We start from the raw sequence: 22,780 nt of genomic DNA on the forward strand, positions 1-22,780 counted from the left end.
ATAATGTATACATTCTGGCTGGAATTTAAATAAGCACAACCCATAGGTCTGGCATATATGCCATTAGTTGTAATGGCTTTTGGACGCTGGCCCAGCACGCAGACTTCTTGCTCCCTCCTCGATTTATATATGGCTTGTTATAATAGAGTTGTCATTCTCTCTTCCTTTTATGTTTTTATATTGCCAGATAGCTTATTAGCTTTTTAAGCCTGTCTGTAGCATAAATACTCTAAATGGGAAATGATTTTTAAACTGCATTTGTCTAATTTCCTTGATGAAGTATTTTAGTAAGAAAAGCTAGAAACTATCCCTCTATACTCTGTAAGGTGCTTGGCTTATTCTCATATAATTCTTTTCCGATTTTTTATTGCTGCAGAGCCCACGGTGCGGACCGAGCTGATGGAGCAGATTCCTCCTATTGCTGTTTTTTTACAAGAAAGCAGATCAGATTTTCCAGTGGTGCTCTCTGAGTATCTCACCCCGATTGTAGTGAGGTACCTCACGGATCCCAACAACCAGGTGTGAAAAACTGGGTCCTGAAGATCTGTGCAGCAAATTCCTTTTAGTCTTATTTTAGCTGAGATCCATAATTCCGAGAACAGCTTCTCAGAGTTAAGCGATTCGAGAACAAAAGATCTGTTTGTGCCGGGTTCCTCAGTTACGCAGGCAGACAGACAGCATTCACTCTTAGTATCATGAGAGATTTCTTTCTTATTTTTTTTAACCTTTTCTTATGGAAATTTTCAAACACAGGGCAGTAGAGAGACTGTTAGAATGAGTGTCCATGTCCGAATGAATACACCCAGAGTCGACAGTCATTAACATTCGACCAATTTGTTTTCATTTATCTTGAGCTCATCCAACCCGGATAAAAGCATTTCCCAGATACCATGTCTTTGTAGCTGTAAATGCTTTAGTATTTCTCTCAGAGAAGTACAGACACTTTTTAAAATACATAATAGCAATCCCAGTAGCTCATGGATAAAAATTATCAATAGATCCTTAGTATCATTTAATCTTGAGTCATTGTTGAAATTTTTCCACATTTCTCAGAAATCTGGTTGTTTACAGGCAGTCTCTTTAAATCAGAATGCACATGAGGTCCACATACTGGATTTGGTTGATGTACCTTTTAAATCTCTCTTAATTTATAATTGTTCATCCCTCCGTTTACTCCCTTGCTCTAGGAAACTAGGTCATTAGTCTGTAGGAGTCCCCGCATTTGGGATCTGGCCGATCACATCCCCGTAGTGTGGTTTGAAATGTTCCTCTGTTCCCAGTACTTCCTCTGAACTGCTAGTTAAGTCTAGAGGCGTGGTCAGGTTCAGAGTTTTGTGTAGTACAGTGAGAATCCTTTTTTGGTGCTGTTGTGTTTTCTTGCTGCGTCAGATCAGGAAGCATGAAAGCTGTGTGAGGGGCTGGGTTGTGTTTGGGTTGCGTCAGCCTTATCTGTTGAGTACAGAATTCCTCACCAAGAGTTTGTATTGGTATTTCCAAAATCACATGAAGGATTGTGGAGCTTTTACTTAATTTGATTTTATATTCATAACTTTTTGTTTTTACATAGTATAAATCTTGCTTCATAAGGGCATTAATGTGTCTCTGTGTGTGTGTCCAAAATAAAAGTACCAGTGTGATTGCTGACAATATGATTATTAAGAGTATAGCAGGATAACTGAATATAGTTTCGGATTTCTTTAACGTTCTTTCTGTTTTTGGGCTATCTCCCACTAGAGATGCACAGTCATTAACATTAATATTAATGAGATTGTGTTTCAAAGTCACTTGTATTAACCCTTCTCTTTGTGCCTAAGTTGCCAACTTGATCCACAGTGAGACTCATTTATTTTTTATTTTTAGGAATTGCTTTAGCTTTTACATTTTGATTTAATTTAGACTTATAATTATTTAAAATGTTTTCACATAATTCCAAGTCAAAACTGTTAAAGTACATTCAGAAAAATCTGACTTCCAGGGAGCCTGGGGGGTTCTGCGGGTTAAGTGTCTGGCTCTTGGTTTCAGCTCAGGTCAGGGTCTCAGGACTGTGAGACTGAGCCCCGTGGTGGGCCCTGCGTGCTCTGTGCAGAGTGTGCTTGAGACTCTTTCTCTCTCCCTCTCCCTCCCCTAAAATAAATAGATGCAATCTTTTAAAAAAGAAAAGAAAAGAAAAATCTGACTTCCATCCCTGCCTCCCCTGTCTGTTCCTTCCCTCCCCTATAGATTGCCATTTTTTCCGGGTTTTGGATTATTCTTCCCTTTAAAAAATATGCACGGATAACTTGAAGCGTATGCACATGTCCTTGTGTCCTGCGCCCCCTTGTCACTTTCTCAGGTTCAAGTGGCGCGCTGCTCATGATGCCGTCCCTCGCTTTCCCCGCTGTCCAGAGTATTCTGCAGATCAGTCTGAAGCAGGCATGGCAAAGCTTCCTCATCCCTTTCCCCAGCAGCAGGGTACTCTCCGGGGAGAGGTAGCGAAGCTCACTCATAGACATTTGGTTATTTCTACTCTTTTGTCACTTGAAAATCGTTGCCACAAGTAGCCTTTGCAGGCTGTGAGTTACTGCGGGAATGGATTTGCACAAAGGCAAACCTTGTATTTATAATTTTTTTTTTTTTTTTAGCGAGAGAGAGAGAGAATGGGAGAGAGCACGATGCAGGGGGAGGAGAAAAGGGAGAGGGAGAGCGGGAGAATCCCAAGCATGCTCCACAGCCAGCATGGAGTGGGACGTGGGGCCCAATTTCAAGACCCTGAGGTCATGACTGGAGCTGAAATCAAGATTTGAATGTTTGACTGAGATACCTGGTTGCCCCTATATTTATAATTTTTAATGATATGCCAAGTTTTCATTATTGTTTCCGAGAAGTTCTGCAGTTTCAGCTTGTCTCTCTCAATCGAGCGTTTTTAAAGAGCAAATGCTGTAAGTGTTACCCCGTGACATGATTGAAGGTAGCGCTCAGATGAGGAGCAAAGTCCTTCTGTTCTGCTCTCCTAATGCCAGTATTTAGATTATTTTTGCATTTTCTTCCTCAGGTGCTTCCGTTTTGTCCTGCATGCGTCTAATCATAATGGGATGCAGTTTCTCCCATTCATTCATTTACTCTTCGGCTTCTGAAGGCCTATTACCAACCAAGTGTGGTGCTTTGTGCCGGGGATAAAGACATGAGTAGGACAGATTTCCTGCCCCAGAAAGCTCACCGGTGTGCAGTAGACATTGTACATCTTCATAATCTTCGTATTTTTACTTGTGTTGAATGCTCCGCTTTCGTTCAGCCTTTCGGGGCAGTGGATGCACTGAGCATTATAACGGTTGCGGTTATGTTCTTCCACTGGCTGTTCTTTTTCCTTTGGATATGTTCTTGAAGATGAGATTGCACTGGGTCAAAGAACTTGACATTTCCTTGACCTTTTACATATATCATTGCCATTTATTTGGTTCCAGAAGGGGAGAGGCTGGAACTGTGATTTGGGCCCTGGGCGCTCTCCTGTCTCTCCTTGCTCTGCCACGACCCTGAGCCTTCTGGTCCCAGGGGCCCGTGGCTCCCACCTACCCTTATCCTCCTGCCTTCATTTCCTTTTCCGCTTTGGCTGCCCCCACACTCAGCCTTCCCTTTCTGGCAGCCTCCCCATCCGCACCCCTGATTTTTGTCCTTTTGACGGTGCCTCCGCCACTCTGCCTCCACCTGCCGGCCCAGTCACAGCCCACAGACTCCCACATCCCGGAAGCCAGGTTGGTGGGGAGGGGGGCTTGGGGGTTGCTGCCACCGCAGATTTACGGATTCTGATTGCAGCCGGACTCTCAGTGTTGCCTGCCGACCCTTCCATCCGTCCCTCCTCAGCTGGTCTTACATTATCCAAGGCAGCTCTTTCAGACCTTTGCCACTGTCATCAAGCCTCTCCATCTTGGCCTGTCGTGCACCAAACTGGTGACCTTGCCTTTTGCTTCAGTGAGAAAATAGAGGCCTTCTGTCTTCATCCGCTCTCTCAACAAGTGCATCCGCCGCATACTCCCTTCGGTTCCCTGGAGCCCAGCCAGGGGCCATCAGTATCCTCCCTTCTCCTGCCCCCAACGCCCAGCTGGACCTTGCCAGGTGTCCTTTGTTTCCATAATATAAACAGAACTCTTCTCCATTCCTGTCACCTTTAAACACAGAAATATGGCAGAGCCCGATCTTCCTTCAGACTCTAATGCCTTCAGACATAGCTGACTCCTTTGTGGGCCGCCTGTCCCGGTCCTGCGGTGAGGCCATCACATCTGTGCCTTCTGTCCATGTTGGCGGTCTTGCTCCTTCCAGATGCCTCTCCTCTCCTCCTGCCCATCTCTCCTCCCTTTAACCGAGGCCAGCCCTTCCAGACCTCCTCCTTGTGGGGGTGCCCAGGGTCCCCGAGGAGGTCGGATGCCGCATTCGGCCAAGGCTCAGATTCTTTTGCCTGTGGGAGTGGTTCTGTCAGGTTGGCCGAGCAGCTGCGGCGCTGGCCTCCCCGTGCCAGTCATCAGTGCTCTTCAGGGCCAGCGCGCCTCACAGGGACTCACGGTGGGTAAGAAGCCACAGCATCAGGCGCCATAGTGACCACACGACCATGGTTGCTGGTACTGCTGACAGCTTGGGCTGCCGGAGTTTGCAGGGTGTGACCTTCCCGGCTCCAGGATTAGCGAGGATTTTCTTGTTTACTCTCCCTAAGTGCCCTGTGAAGTGTGGGCATGCACGTTCGCTCCCCTTTGTTTGAGAGGCACGGGGCCGAGGTGCAGGTGTGTGTGTTGGGGCACCATGAGCTACGCGGGAGCCTGGCAGGCCGCCCCGGTTTCCCCGGGCTCATCTGGTGAATGTGTTGGGACCGCCTAGGCTCTTCTGGATGTCATGACTAGTACTTTCCCATGTTAGACTCTGAGCACTGACCCTAGGAGCTGTGTCTCACTTGATGATCTCTGTGACCGAGCCCGGGGCCTGGTACCTGCTCGTGTTCTAGGAGCGCCCTGTGGGACCGAGGCAGCCGTCCTCTGTCCCATTTGCCAGTGAGACCATGTTTCTGCAGATGTCCTGAGCGACTTGCCTTCTGTCTCACAGGACACGGGGGTCCCAGGCCCTCTTCAGGGCGATGCCTTCCTTTCCGTCTTCTTTCCTATCCTCTTATCTCAAGGCTGGCTTGTTTTTCCTAGTCTCTCTCGTTGGCTTTTCTCTTTCGATTTTCATCGTGCCTCCCTCTCCCTCAACCTCTGTGCCCGGCCTCCACCCCGAGTGCCCCGCCGCCCCCTTCCCTGTTGCCAGGCTTCTTGAGGAAGGGCGCTCTGTAGCTTCTGGTGGGCGTGGGCTCCCGGTGTAGGACCCCGGCCAGGCGGCGGCTTACCGCACAGCAGCCGGTGGTCCCCTGTAGCCTCCGAGAGGTGTCCCGCTGTGGACTTTGCTCTTCTCACTGGGAGATCTGGTGGGTTTTTTTTTTTTTTTTCCTCAGAGATAGTTTTGATTTTTAAAACACCACGAAATGTTTTCATCACACTGGAGGATTGTGAAATGAACACCCATATACCTACTACACTCACTCAAGAAATGTTAAACTTTTGTAATACACCAATTTAATTTTTTCTGAATGGGTTGCAGATCCGGCTAAGACTGTGCCATGCCCTCACCATGCGGTTCTTCTCCCTCCCTCCCCTTCTGGAGGAAACCGCTACCCCGAGCCCCCGGGTGTCCTTCCCATCCGGAGTTTTATAGTCCCACCACTTGCGTAAGTGACCCTGAATAAGAGTGTCTCGTTTTAGGTGCTTTAAAACCTTATATAAATGGCGTCAGACTGTACTTTCCATTCTGCCGCGTGCTTTTATCCCTCTCTTTTTAAGATCTATCTACATCGATCCCGAGAGCTCATGGTCATTCATTTTAACTGTGTGATGGTATCGCATTTATACGCTTTCCACAATTTATTTGGCTATACAGTGACTTCTTTTTTGCCTTTACTTGATTTTTTTTTTTTGCACCATTTGTCACCATTAACGACTTTTGGGTCTTTGAAGAAAACTTTCTTGGCTGCATCCTAGACATTTAGTGTTTCTCTCCCACCGATGGGATGCACAGGTGCCGGGGATGTGTTCTCTGTTCCTCCTGGAACTCAGCGTCAGGTCCGTGTGCGTTGGGATCGTCTTACCTCTTACATCGCGCTCTTGGTAACTAGTCCTATGATTTTAGTCCTGGTAAATCAGGATTCATCTGGGGGAGACGGGACCCCACACACTGTTCTTTTTTTTTTAAGGTTTTGTTTGTGCAAGAGCTTGAGAACGGGGAGGGAGGAGCAGGAGCCCCGCTGAGCAGGGAGCCTGGACATGGGGCTCCATCCCGGGACACAGGAGTCATGACCTGAGCTGAAGGCAGATGCTTCACTGACTGGGCCCCCCAGGCACCCCCACCCCACACACTGTTCTGAGCCTTTTATGTCTGTAGTTTGTGTCACTCCACAGCTGCCCTGGCAGGTGGGACTGCCACCTTGCACGTCTGTAGACACGAAGCCTAGCCTCAGCCCTCCGGCGCTGGCCCTGGAGCCCCCACTAGTGACTGCAGGATGCAGATGGGGTGCATCCTGGAAACACGGCAGGGTCTCCTGTGGGCAACCCAAGTGTCCGCCCCCCACACACCCCTTCCCTTCCTGCTGGCGTGTTCTTCCCCAGGCTCCAGCCCAGGCCCAGGTCCTTGCCTGCCCTTCAGGATGTGGTCTGGTCCCCCCACCCCCACCCCGTCCCAACCTTTTTTTTTTTAAAGTGCCAGGATTCCTTTGGTTTTCTCATCTGCTCCTGGAGGCCTGAGCAGAGCCACATGCCCAAGGCTGTCCCCAGACCCTGGAGCTCATGAGTCAGCCCCGCTCCCTGGCCGCTCTCCGGAGGCCTCCTGTGGCGTGGTGTTGGGCTCCCAACTCAGACACCCACCCCAGGCCTTTAGTCTTCCTTCTCCTTTTCTTGCGTTTGGTGATTGGTGGCCTAAGGCAAAGAGCCCAGGGTCATGTTTGGTTTTCCGGGACCGTCTCTAGTGATGGTCCTCTCAATTGATGCAGAAAAAGCATCAGTTCTCTTTGGCAGCATCTCTTAAGCCTTCCCTCTCCTTAATGGGCCCCACCCCCCGAAACCCTTGCGTCGGCCAGAGCCTCTCTGCCCAGGAGCCCCTCGCCTGCCCTCGCAGCTTTCAGAGCCACTTGAGGCTTCTAAACTGTCACCCTCACAAAAGCTGTGTGTGCTTTTGTCACGCCTCTGCTTTCCAGCCCTCGAGGCTCCCCCATGCCCTGGAGTAAGCCCCGGAGGCCCTGGCCCTGCCCCACCCCAGCTGGCCCTTCAGCCTCCCCTGGGTCATCTGAGGCAATGTCCCCCGACTTGTCCCAGGGCTCCAGGGCTCATCTCGTATCTTTGGGCCCATCGTCCTCTCCCCTTTCTTGGCTTGCTGCAACAGTTCCCAGGGACAGCCATAACCAAGCACCACAAGCTGGGGGGCTTCGAACAGGAGACATTTATTCTCTCCCGGATGTGGAGGCTGGAAGTCCAAGATCAAGGTCTCATCTGGGTCACACTCATTCTGGAGGCTTCAGGGGAGAATCTGTTCCTATCCCCTCCCAGCTTCTGGAGGTGTGGGCCCGCTTGGCTTCCAGCTGCGGTGCCCCAGCCTCTGCCTCTGTTCTCCTGTGGCCTCTTCCTCTTCTGTCTGTCTTCTCCCCTTGCCTTTCTTGTAGAAGGACACTTAGAAGATTGTCCTTAGGGTCACCCTGGTAATCCTGTGGATGAGCTCCAGGTCCTTAACATGACCCCAGTCACATCACAGAGACCCTTTTGCCACAGAAGTCACATTCAGAGATTCCGAAGATTGGAGGTACACAGAACTTGTGGGGTCCGCCCTTCATCCTGCCGTCCTCCGCAGGCTTCTGACTGCCTTTGACATTCTGCTCCACGTCCTCTGCTGAGGACCGGCCCCCCACCCTTACGGCTTTGCCCTCACTGTGCTGCTGCCCACTGGTGTCCTCAGCTGCCACCCGGGATTGGGTCACGTGGCAAGGCGGCCGATGAATCTGGCCCTCTTAGGCTCTGCTTCTCGCATGTTCTTTGCTCCTGCATGTACCAGAAAGCTCAGTAAGTGTCTGACATCTCCTGGTTATTGGGGACTTTGGTTGGACACTGCACCGCATCCTGTGACCCCAGCCTGGCGATGCCGCGGCATCACCTCTCCCTGCCTGCCCCTCCCGCTGAGGCTGTCGCGGCGGCTACCTGGCTGACCTGCCTTTCGTTGCCTCTAGTTGACTGGGAGCACCACTACCTCAACGAGCTTTCTTTCTAAAGTGCCGTTTTCATCTTGTCGCTTATTTGGAAGCTTCCCTGTCTGAGCGCCTCTGAGGCTGCTTCTGGAACTGCCGTCTGCTCACCTGCCACTCTGCGTGCTCTGCCTGGGCCCCAGGGCTCTTCCTGGCTTCAGTGTCCTCTCCCACCCCTTGCTCTGTGGGTGGCTGTTTCCTGTGTTCTCCCTCCCAGATGAGTTCTCTGTCCAGCTTCTTGGTGTTCCTCTAAGTACTGGTGCTTGCTCGCCCCTCCTCTCTGGACCGAGGAGGCTTCTGAGGCCTGCCTCACTGGGCCTCGTGTCTGGGCCCTGCCCCGCGGCCTTCTGTGGTCGTGTGTGCGGGCATCTGTGCGGAAATCTGGGGTTTGGGCCGTGAGGCAAAGTGGGGGCACTGTTGGAGGACAGGTGGGGGACATGACCAGAAAGGGGTTCCGGGGAAGAGGATGTTGGGCCGGAGAGGAGAGGGATGGTAGGAGCCAGCCCGGCAGAGAGAGCCGTGTTCTCTGAGGCCTCGGGGGAGGAAGTTCAAGGGGAGGGCCGGGCGCCCTGTGCGGTTCACGTGTGTCCAGAGGCGGCCCGGCTTGGCCCTGCCCTCGGAGAGCTCATCTGGCTCCGGAGAGCACTTGAGCTCGTTCGGTGTTTCACCTTTTGCCTTCTTTTCCTCTTCTAGGTTAGAAAATCAAGTCAGGAAGTGCTCTTGATTCTTCTGGAACAAGATCTAATTTCCCAGCATGATATTGAAAACAAAGTGTGTCCAGTCCTGCTGGCGCTTTCTGCCCCGGACGGTGATGACGAGTATAAGGCAGAAGCTGCGAACGTAAGTCTGTCGGGGGGTGGAGTGACAGCTCTGCACCTTGGTGGACTGTCCCATAGCTTGGGGTGAGCGTGACTTGCGGTCTCACAGGTGCTTGGTGTCGGCCGGCACTTCCCCTAAACAAGGCGGCCGGCAGTGTGGCCTTGGTCCGAGAACATTCACAGTTCGGATCTGAGCGTGTGTTGGACGTGCTTATCCTTAGATCACCAGTTGTTTTAAGACGGCAAAGTTGTCGAAATCAGAGTGGTTGAGGCTGAGGTGAGGCAAGATGCAGAGATTTGTAGGGAAATCAGTCTTTGGACCCACTGGGATCACAGACCTTGTTTTCCCAATATACGGAACCCAGTCTAGTGTGGGCGAGGGTTTAGCTTGTGTTTGGGCTGTTCAAGAAAGTCCAGTAGACACGGCTGACTGTGTGTAGGTCAGGACAAGGTGGTGCTTTGTAGGTCTGTGAGCGGATAAGAGGGTCCATTCTGAAGAGTGCCAGCGTGGCCGGAATGTCCACGGCTGTTTAGGACGTGCCCTGTGGCAGCGTCTGCTCATACCAGTTAAAGGACTGGTACAGATACTAAATTTCTTCTTCGTTCAACAGTTATTTTGTGGCATCCTTGGGTTTGTAAGATTCTGTGCCCATCATAAAGTGACTGTAGAGTCAAGGGCTTTCTACTTGCTTCTAGAACCCTCATTTACAAAGTAACTGCTAATGAGCCTGTGGGAGCTTTCTTCTGTCAGCCCAGACACAGACTCCCCACTTGTCCTCAGGCCTTCTCCTTTGTGGCACAAGGAAGGTCATCCTTGGCCATCTTGTGTTCTGTGGCTGCTTCCCTCCACTGACCCATGCAGACGGTGCTGCACAGAATAGCCTTCTCTGTTTCTCTTAAAGCAGTAATGACTCGGGATTATTCCAGCCTTTTAGGAAAATCATATGTAAGGATTAAAAAAAATCATAGGCCTTCATTATGAGTACAATAAGACCTAGGAGAGGATTGTTTTCTTGGTTGGAAAAGAATGACGTTGGAGAAAGGAATTCTTTTTCAAAGTGAGGAAACAGCACATGGAGATGAAAAATTGTATTATAGCATCAGAGCCTTTGATAATTATTCTTCATTTATGTAAAAGTTTTTCTCAACTATGAGTTACAGGGTTGGCTTTTTAAACTAATTTAAGTTTTTGCATATTCCATATGTTTCTAAGATGAATCAGGCTGAAGAATAATTGATTATTAAAATTCAAATTCTCCAGGGTTCTTTTATAAATTTCAAGTTTCCCTATAAGAAATTACATTTATTTTGCAAAATGAACCTGGATAATATCATTTAGTTGGAATATTTGGCAGTTGAGCAGTGAACTTTGCCAGCTAGATCTTCTTCTTTGTTGGAGCGTTGGTTAGGCAAGTTTCCAAGGTTACAACCGTCAACCAAGTATCTTATCCCTCAAGACCGATAATACCATGAAAAATAATGCTCAAGACGTTTTTGCATGATTTTTGTTTTGTTTTCAGCCGTTCCGTTCTTGCCAGCAATATTCCTTCTCTCCTCCTCCTCCTGCCTGTTCTTTTTCTTCTTCTGGTGAAAATATTTGGAAAATATAGCAAGCCTTCATAAAGCTATCTCCACAAATCACCTACAGAACAAATTAGTTCACATAAATTGAGTGGCTGATATCATTACTCGAATGTGTAAGCTTTCCAGTGTGGCTGCCAAGAACGATGAATCTCGAACCCTCCTCAGGCCGCGGTGCGCCCAGGTTTCAGGGTTTTTCTGGAGGAGCGCCACTTCTCTCCCCACAGATCCCTGTCAGAAGCAGGATTTGGGGTGCCTTGTCAGGCCCCTGCATGCTTTGGTCAGATTTGGAAGCTGTCCTGTGTTCCTTTCCTGGAGCCCCGAGGCCAAGGGGGAGGAGTCGTGGACGGGTCTCACTCCTTGGGGACCCAGTGTCGAGGAGCCGAGAGGGTGCTGTTCGCGTTAGCTAGAAATGACAGGATAGTTGGGGGTGGGTTTCTTTCCTCAAGGAGAAGCAGCCCACATGTGTGGTTTGGAGAGCTCCCCAAGGAGGGCAGGGTTCCCAGCTGGTCTGCGGGTGACCCCCAGACACTGCGGGCACCTCCATGTACCGGCAAGGAGGGTGATGGGGAAGGAGAGAAGCCAGTCTTGCTGCTTGTTTTGGGCTCTCTTCCAGCCACGTGGTGTGAATGTTGCTACAGCCTGCCGACTGTCTGTAAACACGCGCCCGCCCGGAACAGTGCGGCTCCAAAGGAATTGCCTTTGGCTCCAAAGGAATTGCCTTTCGCTCAGCGAAGCCTGCACGCCTTCCTAGGCAGGATGTGTGTCAGTGCTCGCACCTTTGCATTCTTGTTGGGGGTTCCAGCCAGCTGAATCTGGCGCCAGCACCCTGAGCTCATGCTTGATTAGGGAAATCAAAGGTAGCCAAGTAGACGTGGCCTGGGCATTTTTAAATAGAGTTGTGCCGTGTAAGTTACAGGCTGGTGTCTTACATCCTGCTTCTTCACAGACATGCGCATTTCGGTTTGTGAAATCTTTCTGCAGATGGCAGACAACGTCCGGGACTCCCTCCTTTGTGCGTTCGGAAGGCTCGCTTCGTATCTGTCTCTTGTCATTTAGCCATCGAATTGTGCACTTGACTTGTTTATTTCTCCTTCCAGAGCGCGAGCTTCTAAACGCAGGTGTCTCTCCGCCATTGCAGCCAGCACAGTGCCAGGCCCAGAGTCAGTACTAAATAAATGTTAGTTGTCGAATGAACGAATCGGTAAAAACTGGAAGCGCTGCATCCTGTAATTATATCTAGACGGCGTAAACAGGCCACCAGAGACCAATTATAATTCCTCTTGCTTGCAGGAAGGCCATTAGCATTCCGAGATTATAACTAATTGTCAGAAGCCTATTTTTCTCTCTCAACACGTTTTCACATTAAGGCTTCCTCATTTTTTGTCGTCATTCCTATTTTTAAGCTCATTTTTATTTGTGCATTTATTTAAAAAGAACGTCGTGGGTATGTGTTGTGCAAGAATAGTCCAGTCGACTATTCTTATACTCCAGGCGACTGAGGGAAGGCGGCCGTGCCACGCAAGTAGTTCCCAGGGCCACGGGGATGTCATTTCTTGTCACTCGGTGTGCTGGCTGGCTTTTAATGACTCGGGGTTTGTTTTATGCGGGTAGTAATAAGGTCATGTGGGTGTGGCCGACGGAGAGGGGCAGCTGGAGACACCGGGCGCTCTTCGGTTGCCTGTTTCCCTGGATACGGGAGCTGCGAGCTCGTTTATTGTGGTCGCCACCGGGTATGGCTCTGCCTCGAGTCAGGTCAGAGAGAGGCGTCCAGGCTCGGAAGGTGCAAGCCCTTCCTTGCTGTGGGGTTAGAGTCCCCTCCCCTTGCCCCCCACACTCCCCCACCAGTCAGGGTGCTTCTCCCTCTCGTGTGCCTTGTGCAGAGTCCAAGCAGAGTCGTGGGGAGCTGCTGACCCGGGACCTTGTCCTGCTGGGGCCGTGGGTGCGGCGGGAAGAGCAGACACAGAGACGGGAGTCCTTCTCCACCTCCTCCTTCCGTCTTCTTTTCTTTTGTGGAGGGGTAGTGGGAGAGTCTTTAGAAATTTGGGGGGTGATTTTTCATTTGGTTTTAATTTCGAGCTTGTAGGAGATGTTCAGGCGCGAACTCTCGGAGTCTCGTGTACCGTCTCCCCACGCGTTCCCGTAGTCTCCTACGGTCTCTCCTTCCACACGTGTGTGCGCACACACAGACGCACACACATCTGTGAGTATGTATTTCTCTATGAGCCACTTGGAGGGGAAATTGGAGGCATTAGGCCCTTTCAGGCCCCCATTTTCCAGTGTGTATTTCCTAGAAAACAAGGGCAAACTCTCTTAAACACCATAGCACATGGATCAGAATCAAGAAATCGGACTTCGATATGGGGCTGGCATCGCCTCTACAGGTCATGCGCAGATGTTGGCATCTGTCCAGGCCCAGGCCACGGCCACGTGATGCAAGGAGCTGTCACAACGCTTCTGTCTCCTTGTTTCTAGAACAGATCCTGAGCCTTTGAATTTTGTAACGTTAACATGTTGGAAGAGCACAGGCCAGTTCTTGGGTAGAATGTCTCCCAGTTTGGGTTTGTCCGATGTTTCCTCACGAATGGATTCAGGCTCTGTGTTTCTGACAAGAAAGGTGAAGACACGAGTTCCCATGTGTCACGGCGGGAGGCCCGAGACTTCAGCGTGTTCTGCCTCTGGCCGTCGTTAACTTGTGGCTCAGGAGATAGAGGTGGTGTCCACCCAGTTTATGTGTCCTCCTTTGCCCCAGACATGAGGAGGGAAGTCACTTGGAGCCCGGGTGCTGTCATCAGACTGCCACCTGCGAGTGTGGTGCCCGTTGGCTGTTCAAGTTGATCTTCTCCCGTGAAGAGCGCTCCCTTCTCCATTATTTGCTTACATTTTGTTGTTGATTTTCATATCTGTATTCAAGAGGACTATTGTAGGCAATTTTGTTTTCCTATTACGTTTTTGTCAGATTTTACAATCTGGGTTATTTGGGCCTTAAAAAACAAGTTGGGAAACATTCCCTGCTCTTCTATTTTCTGAAAGATTTTGTTCAAAATTGGTGTTGTTTTTTCCCTTACGTGTTTGTTAGAATTAACCAGTAAAACCTGTGGTCCTAGGGTTTTCTTTATGAGATGGTTTTTGATAGCAAATCCAATTTAGGTATGGCAACATTCAGATTTGTTATTTCATCTGTGTCATTGGGTAAGTTGTGTATTTTAAGGAATTTGTTAATTCCCTTTAAAAAATTGTATTTATTTATTTGACAGAGAGATAGAGCACACGCAGTCAGAGAGGCAGGCAGAGGGAGAGGGAGAAGCAGGCTCACTGCTGAGCAGAGAGCCCGATGTAGGGCTTGATCCCAGGACCCTGGTATCAGGATCTGAGCCAAAGGCAGACACTTAACCGACTGAGTCACCCAGGCGCCCCCAAGGAATTTATTAATTTCATCTAAGTTGTTAAATATATTGGACTAATATATTGGACTAATAATGTTGCTTATAATATTTCCTTATCCCTTTTGGGGAGCTGGGTGGCTCAGTCAGTTAAGTGTCTACCTTTGGGTCAGGTCATGATCCTGGGATCTTGGGATAGAGCCCCTATCTGGCTCCCTGCATAGTGGGGATCCCCTCCCCACCCCTTCTCAGTGCTCTCTCTCTCTCTCTCTCAAATAAATATATAAAATCTTTAAGAAGATACTTCCTTATCCCTTTCATACTGAAAGATCTGTAGTATTTTCCCGTTTCATTTATGATATTGGTAATTTCTGTTTTCTCCCCCCCCCCCTTTTTCTTTCTTGATCAGTCTTGCTAGGGCTTTATCAATTTTATTGACACTTTCTTTTTTTTGGTTTTGTTGATTTCATTATTATTTTCTTTTTCATTTATATCTACTGTTTATTGTTTCCTTCCTTCTATTTACTTCAATTCAGTGTGCTTATATTATTTTAGCTTATTAAGGAGGAAACACTGTTTTAAAGTCCATCTTTTCCCTTTTAAGCATGTAAAGGTTTTATGTGTATATCTTTGTGCTGTATTGACCCTTTTATTAAGGGATTACCTCTGATAGTAATCTGCACACATTTCTATGTTGACAGTGTTCTGCTTTCATTACCAGGGACGTGGGCCTTGCTTTTGTATCCAGTTTGACAGTTTTTGCTTTTTTAATTGGAGTCTTTATTCTGTTTATGTTAAATATAATTATTGATTGTATTTGGACTTAATTCTGCCATTTTGGCATTTTTTCCCCCTATTTCTCTCCTCTGTTTTCGTTCCTCTATTCTTTCCTGCCTTCATTTGGACTAGTGGAGTATTTTTGTAGTACTAGACTTTAATTCCTCTGTCGGATTTTCAAGAACCGTAGCCCCTGCGACAGCGTCATGCACTCGCTCCTTCTCCGCCTCTGCTGCTGTTGTCATACACACGATGACACATACTCCCATTAGGGACCTGCTGATACAATATTATAAATTCTGATTCAAACAATTGAAGAAATTAAGAAAGGAGAAAAAATATATACTCACACTTTTACCATTTGGGTACTCTTCCTTTCTTTCTTGGATTGGAGTTTCTGTCTGGTATCATACTTTCAGCCTGAAGAACGTCAGTACTTTTTTTTAGCTTGATTGGCTGAGGATGAGCTTTCTGTTTTTATCCAAAAATGCCTTTATTTTGCCTTCACCTTTGGCTAACAGTTTTACTGGATATTGACTTGTGGGTTGATTGGTTTGTTTTTATTTTTCTGGCATTTCTTTAACATCTCGTCTTGTCGTCTTCTGGAGAAGTCAGCTGCCATTCATACGGTACTGCATTTATAGCATCCTTTTTTAATCTGACTGCTCGTAAGATTCTTCTCTCCATCTTGGCAGAATGAGCACTCATCCTGCTTTGCATTTAGCAAACTCGTCAGATTTGTGTGTTGATGCTCTTCATCTGATGTCGGAAGTTTTGGGCCAGTGTTCCTCTGCGCACTTTTTTTCTGGACCATTCTCTTTCTCCTTTCAGCCTGGGGCTCCAATCACACAAAGCTGGGGTGCTTCCTTTTGCCCCACAGGTCTTCGAGGTTCTTTTTGTTGTTTTAGTCATTTTTCTCTCTGATGTTCAGATTTGATCATTTTATTGATCTGTCTTTAAGTTCAGTGACTCTTGTCATCTCTGACCTGCTGGTAGGTCTACCCCTTAGGTTTTTAATTTTAGTTATTGTATCTTTCAACTCTAGAATTTCCACTCTGACCTTTTTTTAGTGTCTGTATCTCTGTAATATAGAGAGTAATTATATGTTCTTTATGCTTACATTTTCCTCTTAATCCTTGTTATATTTACAGTAGCTTTTTTAAAAAAGGGGTTAGTCTCTGTCTAACAGTTGTGACATTTGGATCATTTTGGTATTGATTTCCATCGATGCTTTTTTTTCTTTATTGTGGGTCACCTTTTCCTGTCAATACATAGGTAGGTATTTTTAATTGAACACCAGACATTGTAAGTGATACAGTGCAGAGACTCAGGATTCTGTTTTATTTCTCTAAAGTGATTTTTTTTTTTTTTGGTAGTAGATGCTTCTTTCATTTTATAAAGTACTCTAAAGTAATTTTTGATGTAGCAGACGTGTGTCTTGTCTGGACTCCACCTCCCTGCTGTCTCCTTGGTGGTGAGCAGCTGCTGAAATCTCTGCTCAGTTTACTTTGTTTCTGGCTATTGCTCCTTTGCTGGGTACCTTGGGAAGACCATGTGTGTACAATTTAACAGCCAGCCAGCCAGCCAGCCAGAGAGCTCAGCGAATTGAATACACAGATTTTGGACCTATCTTCCACATCTTTATCATTGAAGTTCATCTTTTTTTTTTTTTTTAAGATCTTATTTATTTACTTGACACAGAAGGAGAGAGATCACAAGCAGGCAGAGTAGCAGAGAGAGAAGGGGAAGCAGGCTCCCCGCCAAGCAGAGAGCCCAATGCGGGGCTCGATTCCAGGACCCCGAGATTATGACCTGAGCCAAAGGCAGAGGCTTAACCCACTGAGCCACCCAGGCACCCTGTAGTTCATCTTTGAAGAATGACCTCTGCTCTAGCTTCTGCCTTTTGGTTGCTCCCCAGGGCTCTCAAATGGTAGTTTTTAATTTTTTTTTTCAAGATTCTGTAATTGTTATGTGCCAGAGGGTATGTTGGACCAAGTTACTGTGTTATTACCAATAGGCTTGATTGATTCTTTTTTGTAGTTTCCATTTCTTTGATGAGACTTCCATTCTGTTCATGCAGTTGACTATTTCCTATCGGTCTTTGAGTGTACTTAAAACAGCTGCATTAAAACCTTTTTAAAGTCTGCTCATGCTAATGTCTGGATCTTCTGTGAGTTTGTTTCTACTGACATATTTTTCTTGGCTATGGGTCACATTTTCCTATTTCCTCTCATGTCTATGGATATTTTTTCCTAGATACCTGTTTTTTTTTAATGTTAAAAGTTTTAAATTTTAATTCCACTGTAATTAACACACAAAGTTATATTAGTTTCAGATGAACATTGTAGTGATTCAGCAATTCTATACATTACTCAGTGTTCATCATGATAAGTATAATGTCTATGAATTTTTTATTGCCTCTTATTAGCTTCCTGATGAAACACTGTGGAAACTCTGGATTCTGTTATTTTCTTCTGAAGAATGTTGACTTTGTTCTAGCAAAGGGTTCAGATTCTCTTTCTTCTATAATAATAGCCAGCAGCTGAAAGCACTAAGTTCTTTCTGCCATCAAGCAATTGGCTTTTTCCTGTGAACCCCACCATCTCTTCTGTGTATGCATGGCTTTGAGGTCAGCCACGGATTAGAGTGGTATTTAATCACAGATTTGGGGGCTCTCCCTTTTTTCTTTTTTTAGCTCCCTCCTTCCTTCCTTCCCAGGATTTCTACCCTCATGTTTCGGCCGCTTTGGCAACCTTACTCTTCGTTCTCTGACTTTTTAGGCCAGTAAAGCTGTAACTTCTGCTTGGGGTCCAGCCACAGTGCATAGCCATGCAGAACAGGGGGTGCACTTGGACAGAAAAGCAGGAGCAATGCACATTTCCCCCAGCATGGCTCCTTCTCTTAAGGATTTGCTTTCCGGTAGTTTCCACCAGCACTTGGTCACTCTCCAGTGCCTACCAGACATTTTCTTCTTGTTTTATTTATTTTATTTTAATTGCAGCATATTAACATACAGTGTAACATTAGTTTCAGGCGTGCAATCCAGTGACTCAGCCCTTCCATACAACAGCCAGTGTTCATCGTGACAAGTGCACTCCTTCACCCCATCACCTACCTCCCCATCCCCCCACCCAACTCCCCTCTGGTGACCATCAGTTTGTTCTGTATAGTTAGGAAGAGTCTGTTTCGTGGTTTTGCTTCTCTCTGTCTTTTTTTTCCTTTGCTCATTTGTTTCTAAATTTCACATATGAGTGAAATGATACGGTATTTGTCTTTCTCTGACTTATTTCACCTAGCGTTATACCCTCTAGCTCCATCCACGTCATTGCAAATGGCAAGATTTCATTCTTTTTGATGGCTGTGTAATAGTCCTTCATGTATATATGTGTGTTTATACATGATACACACACACACACACCACTTCTTCTGTATACAATCATCTATACAGTATACAGTCAGTGGACATTTGGGCTGCTCCCATACTTTGGCTGTAAATAATGCTGCAATAAACATAGTCTGTAGGAGCATGTATCCACTTGAATTAGTGTTTTTGTATTTTTTTTTTAGGATTTTATTTATTTATTTGACACAGAGAGAGAGAGAGAGAGAGAGATCGATCACAGGTAAGCAGGGAGGTAGGCAGAGAGAGAGAGGGAAGCAGGCTCCCCGCTGAGCAGAGAGCCCGATGCGGGGCTTGATCCCAGGACCCTGAGATCATGACCTGAGCCGAAGGCAGAGGCCCAACCCACTGAGCCCCCCAGGTGCCCCTGTGTTTGTATTTTGGGGGCGAATACCCAGTAGGGCAGTTGCTGGCTTGCCTACCAGTCATTTTGACTCTCTGACCAGCTGTCACTGTGCATTCCGCCTCACCACTGCTGGGTTTTGGTCATATCACTTAAACCTCTTGGAGTGTCCTTATCCGCAAAAGTGAGGATCGGTCATACCCAGGTCATAGGGTTTGGGGAAAGTAAAATGGTCAGTGCACACAAAGTGTTTGTTGATGTTTCAGATGTACGCTGGGCACCTGGCAAATGGCGATTCTTGAGCCTTAGATGGACCCTTATTGGAGTAAACCTTGAGGAATTCTTAGCCTTCTTTTGATCCTATCACTTGACAAAACTCAAAGGAAGGTGTTCTCTGTGTTTACTTCCTGGCTGTTTTGGCAATATTTTGAATATCAGCTTTTGGAATTTAATTAGTGTTACGTGCAATACACGTGCTTTGGTATTTCAAGTGACTCTGATTTTTCTCTTATCTATAGCTAATCTGCAAACTGGTTTCCGTGCTGAGTAAGAGCACCGTTGAACGCCTGCTGCTCCCTCGATTCTGCGAATTGTGTGGTGACGGGAAGTTCTTTCAAGTTCGGAAGGTTGGAACATACAGTCTCAAAACTTGAAAAATTCAGAACGTTAGACAGTTCAAAATCGTTTCCTTGGAAGTGTCTTGACTTCTTCAGTAGGCACAGGCTGGAAGAGACATGTGGCCCCTGTGACCTGAGTGAGGCAAATGTGTGAGCAGCGTCGCCCATTTTTACTGAAACCAGGGCGCATGTAGGGACCCGGAGACGAGAGCCTGTGAGAGGAAGCCCGTTGCTGTTAGACATGGGGGGACCAGCCCTGGGACCTTGCTGGTTGCAGTTAGATGCCGTCGCCCTGACGTGCTTGGTCTTTCAATTCCCGGCCTGCTTTGCTCTGGGACCCTCTTACCTTGGCCGTACCATCTAAAGCGAGCCCCTGCCTCCCTTTCCCTTTTAGTCGCTTGTTCATTTGTTTACCAGATTCTTACCTAACCCTTTCTAAGGCCACTAGACACCTCCCCCAACAGCCTCCCCGTCCTCGTCCCCCCCTTCCGTGCTGCGTGACTGTTCCTCTTCCCTCTGGTCTCTCCTCCTGACGCATCGGCAAGAAAGATAGGCCTCATTTGCCATGCAGAGAATGTTAAGGGTCTCTTTCGCTTTATTGCTAACCAAATGCATTATGTATTGAGATCAATTAGGAGCCAGAAAGTGCAGGGATTTGGTACTGTGTTGCAAATTTTTGGTTTCCAATGCACCGGAGGCACTAGGCTGGGCCGTGTGGGCGGCGGGCTTGGTAAGTGCCTGCTGGCCGCCCGACTAGAGGGGTCATTGCCCCCGAGGCTTCTTGTTAGCTGTCACAATTTGGTAAGACAAAAAGGAAGCAGAGAATAATGGGTATGCCTCTTGCCTTTTTTAAGGTGTGTGCTACAAATTTTGGTGATATTTGTCATGCCGTTGGACAAGAAGCCACTGAGAAATTTTTGGTATGTGAAGTTTTGCCACTTGTAATTGCTATAGTGCATTTCTTAGGGCACTTTTAAAATCGGTTTGAAGTTTTATATTTATGAATCTGTTACTTTGGAATGACAGCTCAATTTTGCATTCATCAGTTCTAAATTTCTTGACTTCCAAAGCCAACGTTTTTCATAAGCATTAGGCAGCTGGTCCGTAGAACAACAGGGATGTTACCCCAGCCCACTTTCCTGTGGGCTTTTGCTGTCGCCTCCTAACTGGTCGCTTTCCCTGGTTTCTTCTCACTGTAGAAGCCACTTTATCTGTCTCTTTTCCACTGCTCTTTCTAGAACATTGCTCTACCATCTCGCTCCTGGTCATCAAGACAAGTGGGGTTTTTCTGGGTTACAGGTTAAAATCCAGACCCTTTTTGGCCTTCCGGGTCCCCTCATCAGTGCTTTTCCAGCCTCACTGCCAGCTGCCTTCCTCAGGTCTTAACACTGCGCCGGCCTGGGCAGGTCTCACCTTTGGCCACGCATATGAATCATGGGATGGGCAGGGAGGCAGGGAGGCAGGTAGGCAGGTAAAGCCCAGGGGTCTGCATTTCTGATAAACCCCCTCGTGATTCTGATGCACAGCAGGGCAGAGAAGCATTTCACTAGCCAGTGGGTGGCTTTTCAGCTCCCTTGAGGCTTCCTGCTTTTCCCCCTTCCACACCTCGGCTCATTACTGCCCCTCTCTTGCCAGTGTCTTCCCCACCTGGTGGGACCCAACTCACACTTCAAACCCAGCTTGAAGGTGCATATGCCTCTGTCAAGTTCTCTCCTTGTCTGGAATCATCTACCCACTGTGCCAGAGAGAATTAATTTCTCCCTTTTCAGCATCCCCATAACATTTTGCTCCGAGTACGTGCTTGTCTCTTATCACACCTCATTATAGTTTTGCTGATGTGGGATCTTCACCTTATCGTGTTCATCTCTGTTGCCCTGGTGCCTACGCAGAGCTATGCTAACTGAGTGCTTACCACTTTTATTTGACAGGCTATCCAACCTGTATTTTTATTGGACTTTTATTGGACAGGATTTTTATTGGTCGGGACATCTAACCTGTATGGTTAGAATTTAACCTCAAAAGAGCATACTCTTTAAATTGATTTTTAAATTTAAGTTCAGAAGCTCATTTTATTTTATTTCAAGTGCAAGCCATGTCAACATAGTTATGACCCCAAAATAATTTGTTGTTGTTGTTCTGAATGTACAGCGAGTGTTGTCTTCCACTTAATGTAGCTGAAGGAAGAACAGCAGTGGCCAACATACCAACCTTCCTGTGGGAAGACATTTCCATGAGTATATGTTCCCATTTGTGGGTCATTTTGGTTGATGATTTTACATTAGGATATAAAAAACAGCCTCATTTTTAAATGATAAATTTTATTTTATTTATTTATTTATTTTTGAGAAAGAAAGCATGGGAGCTGGGGGAATGGGCAGAGAGAGAGAGAAAGAGAATCTTAAGCAGGCTGCACGCTCAGTGCAGAGCCTGATGTTTGGCTCCATCTCATGACCCTGAGATCATGACCTGAGCCGAAATCAAGAGTTGGACGCTTAACCGACTGAGCCACCCGGGCGCTCCATTAAAGGATAAATTTTAAAAGACGATGTGATCATGACCTTCATATAGATAGAAAGAGAACATGCCAAAGACTTGATTTAAGTCACGTATTCACGAGGGAAACAGTAGGGTCCAACACCTGGCTTAATGGAGAACTCAAAGTACCACACATGTGCGGTCAGACCAAGGGATACTGAGATGACCTTGCAGGGGATTCAGAACTGCTCCACATCCAGGGTGAGAATCAAGTGCATTCTGTGGGGACACAATTTGCATTTCTGTGAACAGGAATTTTGCTTTACTATCAGTTTTTTGCAATATACCTTCTGTCACTAAAGGACCCCACTCAAAGATCCTACTACCTGGATGGGTGAGCTAGTTGGGATATCTACTCGATCTCAAAGTCATCTCACAATTTTTCTCTATATAATTCACATAGCACTTGCTATATGAGTATTAGCCTTTAACCAAGTCATTTATTAGAATTCAAAGGTGAAGGAAATGTTTCTTTATTCTTACCATTTCTCTTTGCCTCAAATGATTCCTTTTAGACTAGTATATATTTCCCATATATTTATGGCTCTGCCTTAATTACATCATTAAAAAAGGTTCTGCCCTTCCTCAGGGTAACCAAGTTTGAGCAGCATGATTTTATTTGCTTTGGTAGATCCCAAAGTTTTTTGAGCTCTGCTCAGACAGTGTTTGGGGGATGCGAAAAGCCTGCGCAGAGTGCTTCATGGCGGTGTCCTACAGCGCGTCCCCCGAGGTCCGCAGAGCCCAGCTGTCACCCCTGTTCATCAAGCTCATCAGCGACCCCTGCCGATGGGTAAGTGTGGGCGGCTTGGCAGTGCTGGTCGCCAGCTGCCGCTCCCCGACTGGCCTCAGCTTGGCCTCTGGACTTGGGACTGTGTATTTTGTCTTTTCGGTTCCTACTTGGCTTACTTAGACCTCGTGGGGATCGGAGCACTTGAAATCGCCAAAGCCTGGGTGCCTGTGAAGAAGGTGGCACGCACCCTCATGTTTGTAGTGACCGGCCATGAAAGAGCGGAGAAGTGAGCAGGGAAATGCTAACCAGAGAGCTCCCTTC

The 22,780-nt window shown here is 47.2% G+C and overlaps 1 protein-coding gene across 5 annotated transcripts in view; it reads left to right on the forward strand.

The window, feature by feature from the left end:
* The window catches only part of LOC122915940 (serine/threonine-protein phosphatase 4 regulatory subunit 1-like), an 80,308-nt gene that overhangs the window by 40,749 nt on the left and 16,779 nt on the right, over positions 1-22,780 (forward strand). For 4 of the 5 annotated variants that reach the window (XR_006386108.1, XM_044262768.1, XM_044262767.1 and 1 more), the window contains 5 exons: positions 377-519; positions 8,969-9,115; positions 19,096-19,203; positions 20,049-20,114; positions 22,361-22,519. Coding sequence is in view for 4 of the 5 variants with exons in the window: in XM_044262768.1 (XP_044118703.1) it covers positions 377-519; positions 8,969-9,115; positions 19,096-19,203; positions 20,049-20,114; positions 22,361-22,519 (623 nt within the window). In the remaining variant the exon portion in view is untranslated. The remainder of the gene's footprint in view (positions 1-376; positions 520-8,968; positions 9,116-19,095; positions 19,204-20,048; positions 20,115-22,360; positions 22,520-22,780) is intronic. The other variant, XM_044262769.1, reaches the window with a different exon arrangement.

This window comes from Neovison vison, chromosome 8 (assembly GCF_020171115.1).
Source record: "Neovison vison isolate M4711 chromosome 8, ASM_NN_V1, whole genome shotgun sequence".
NCBI lineage: Eukaryota > Metazoa > Chordata > Mammalia > Carnivora > Mustelidae > Neogale > Neogale vison.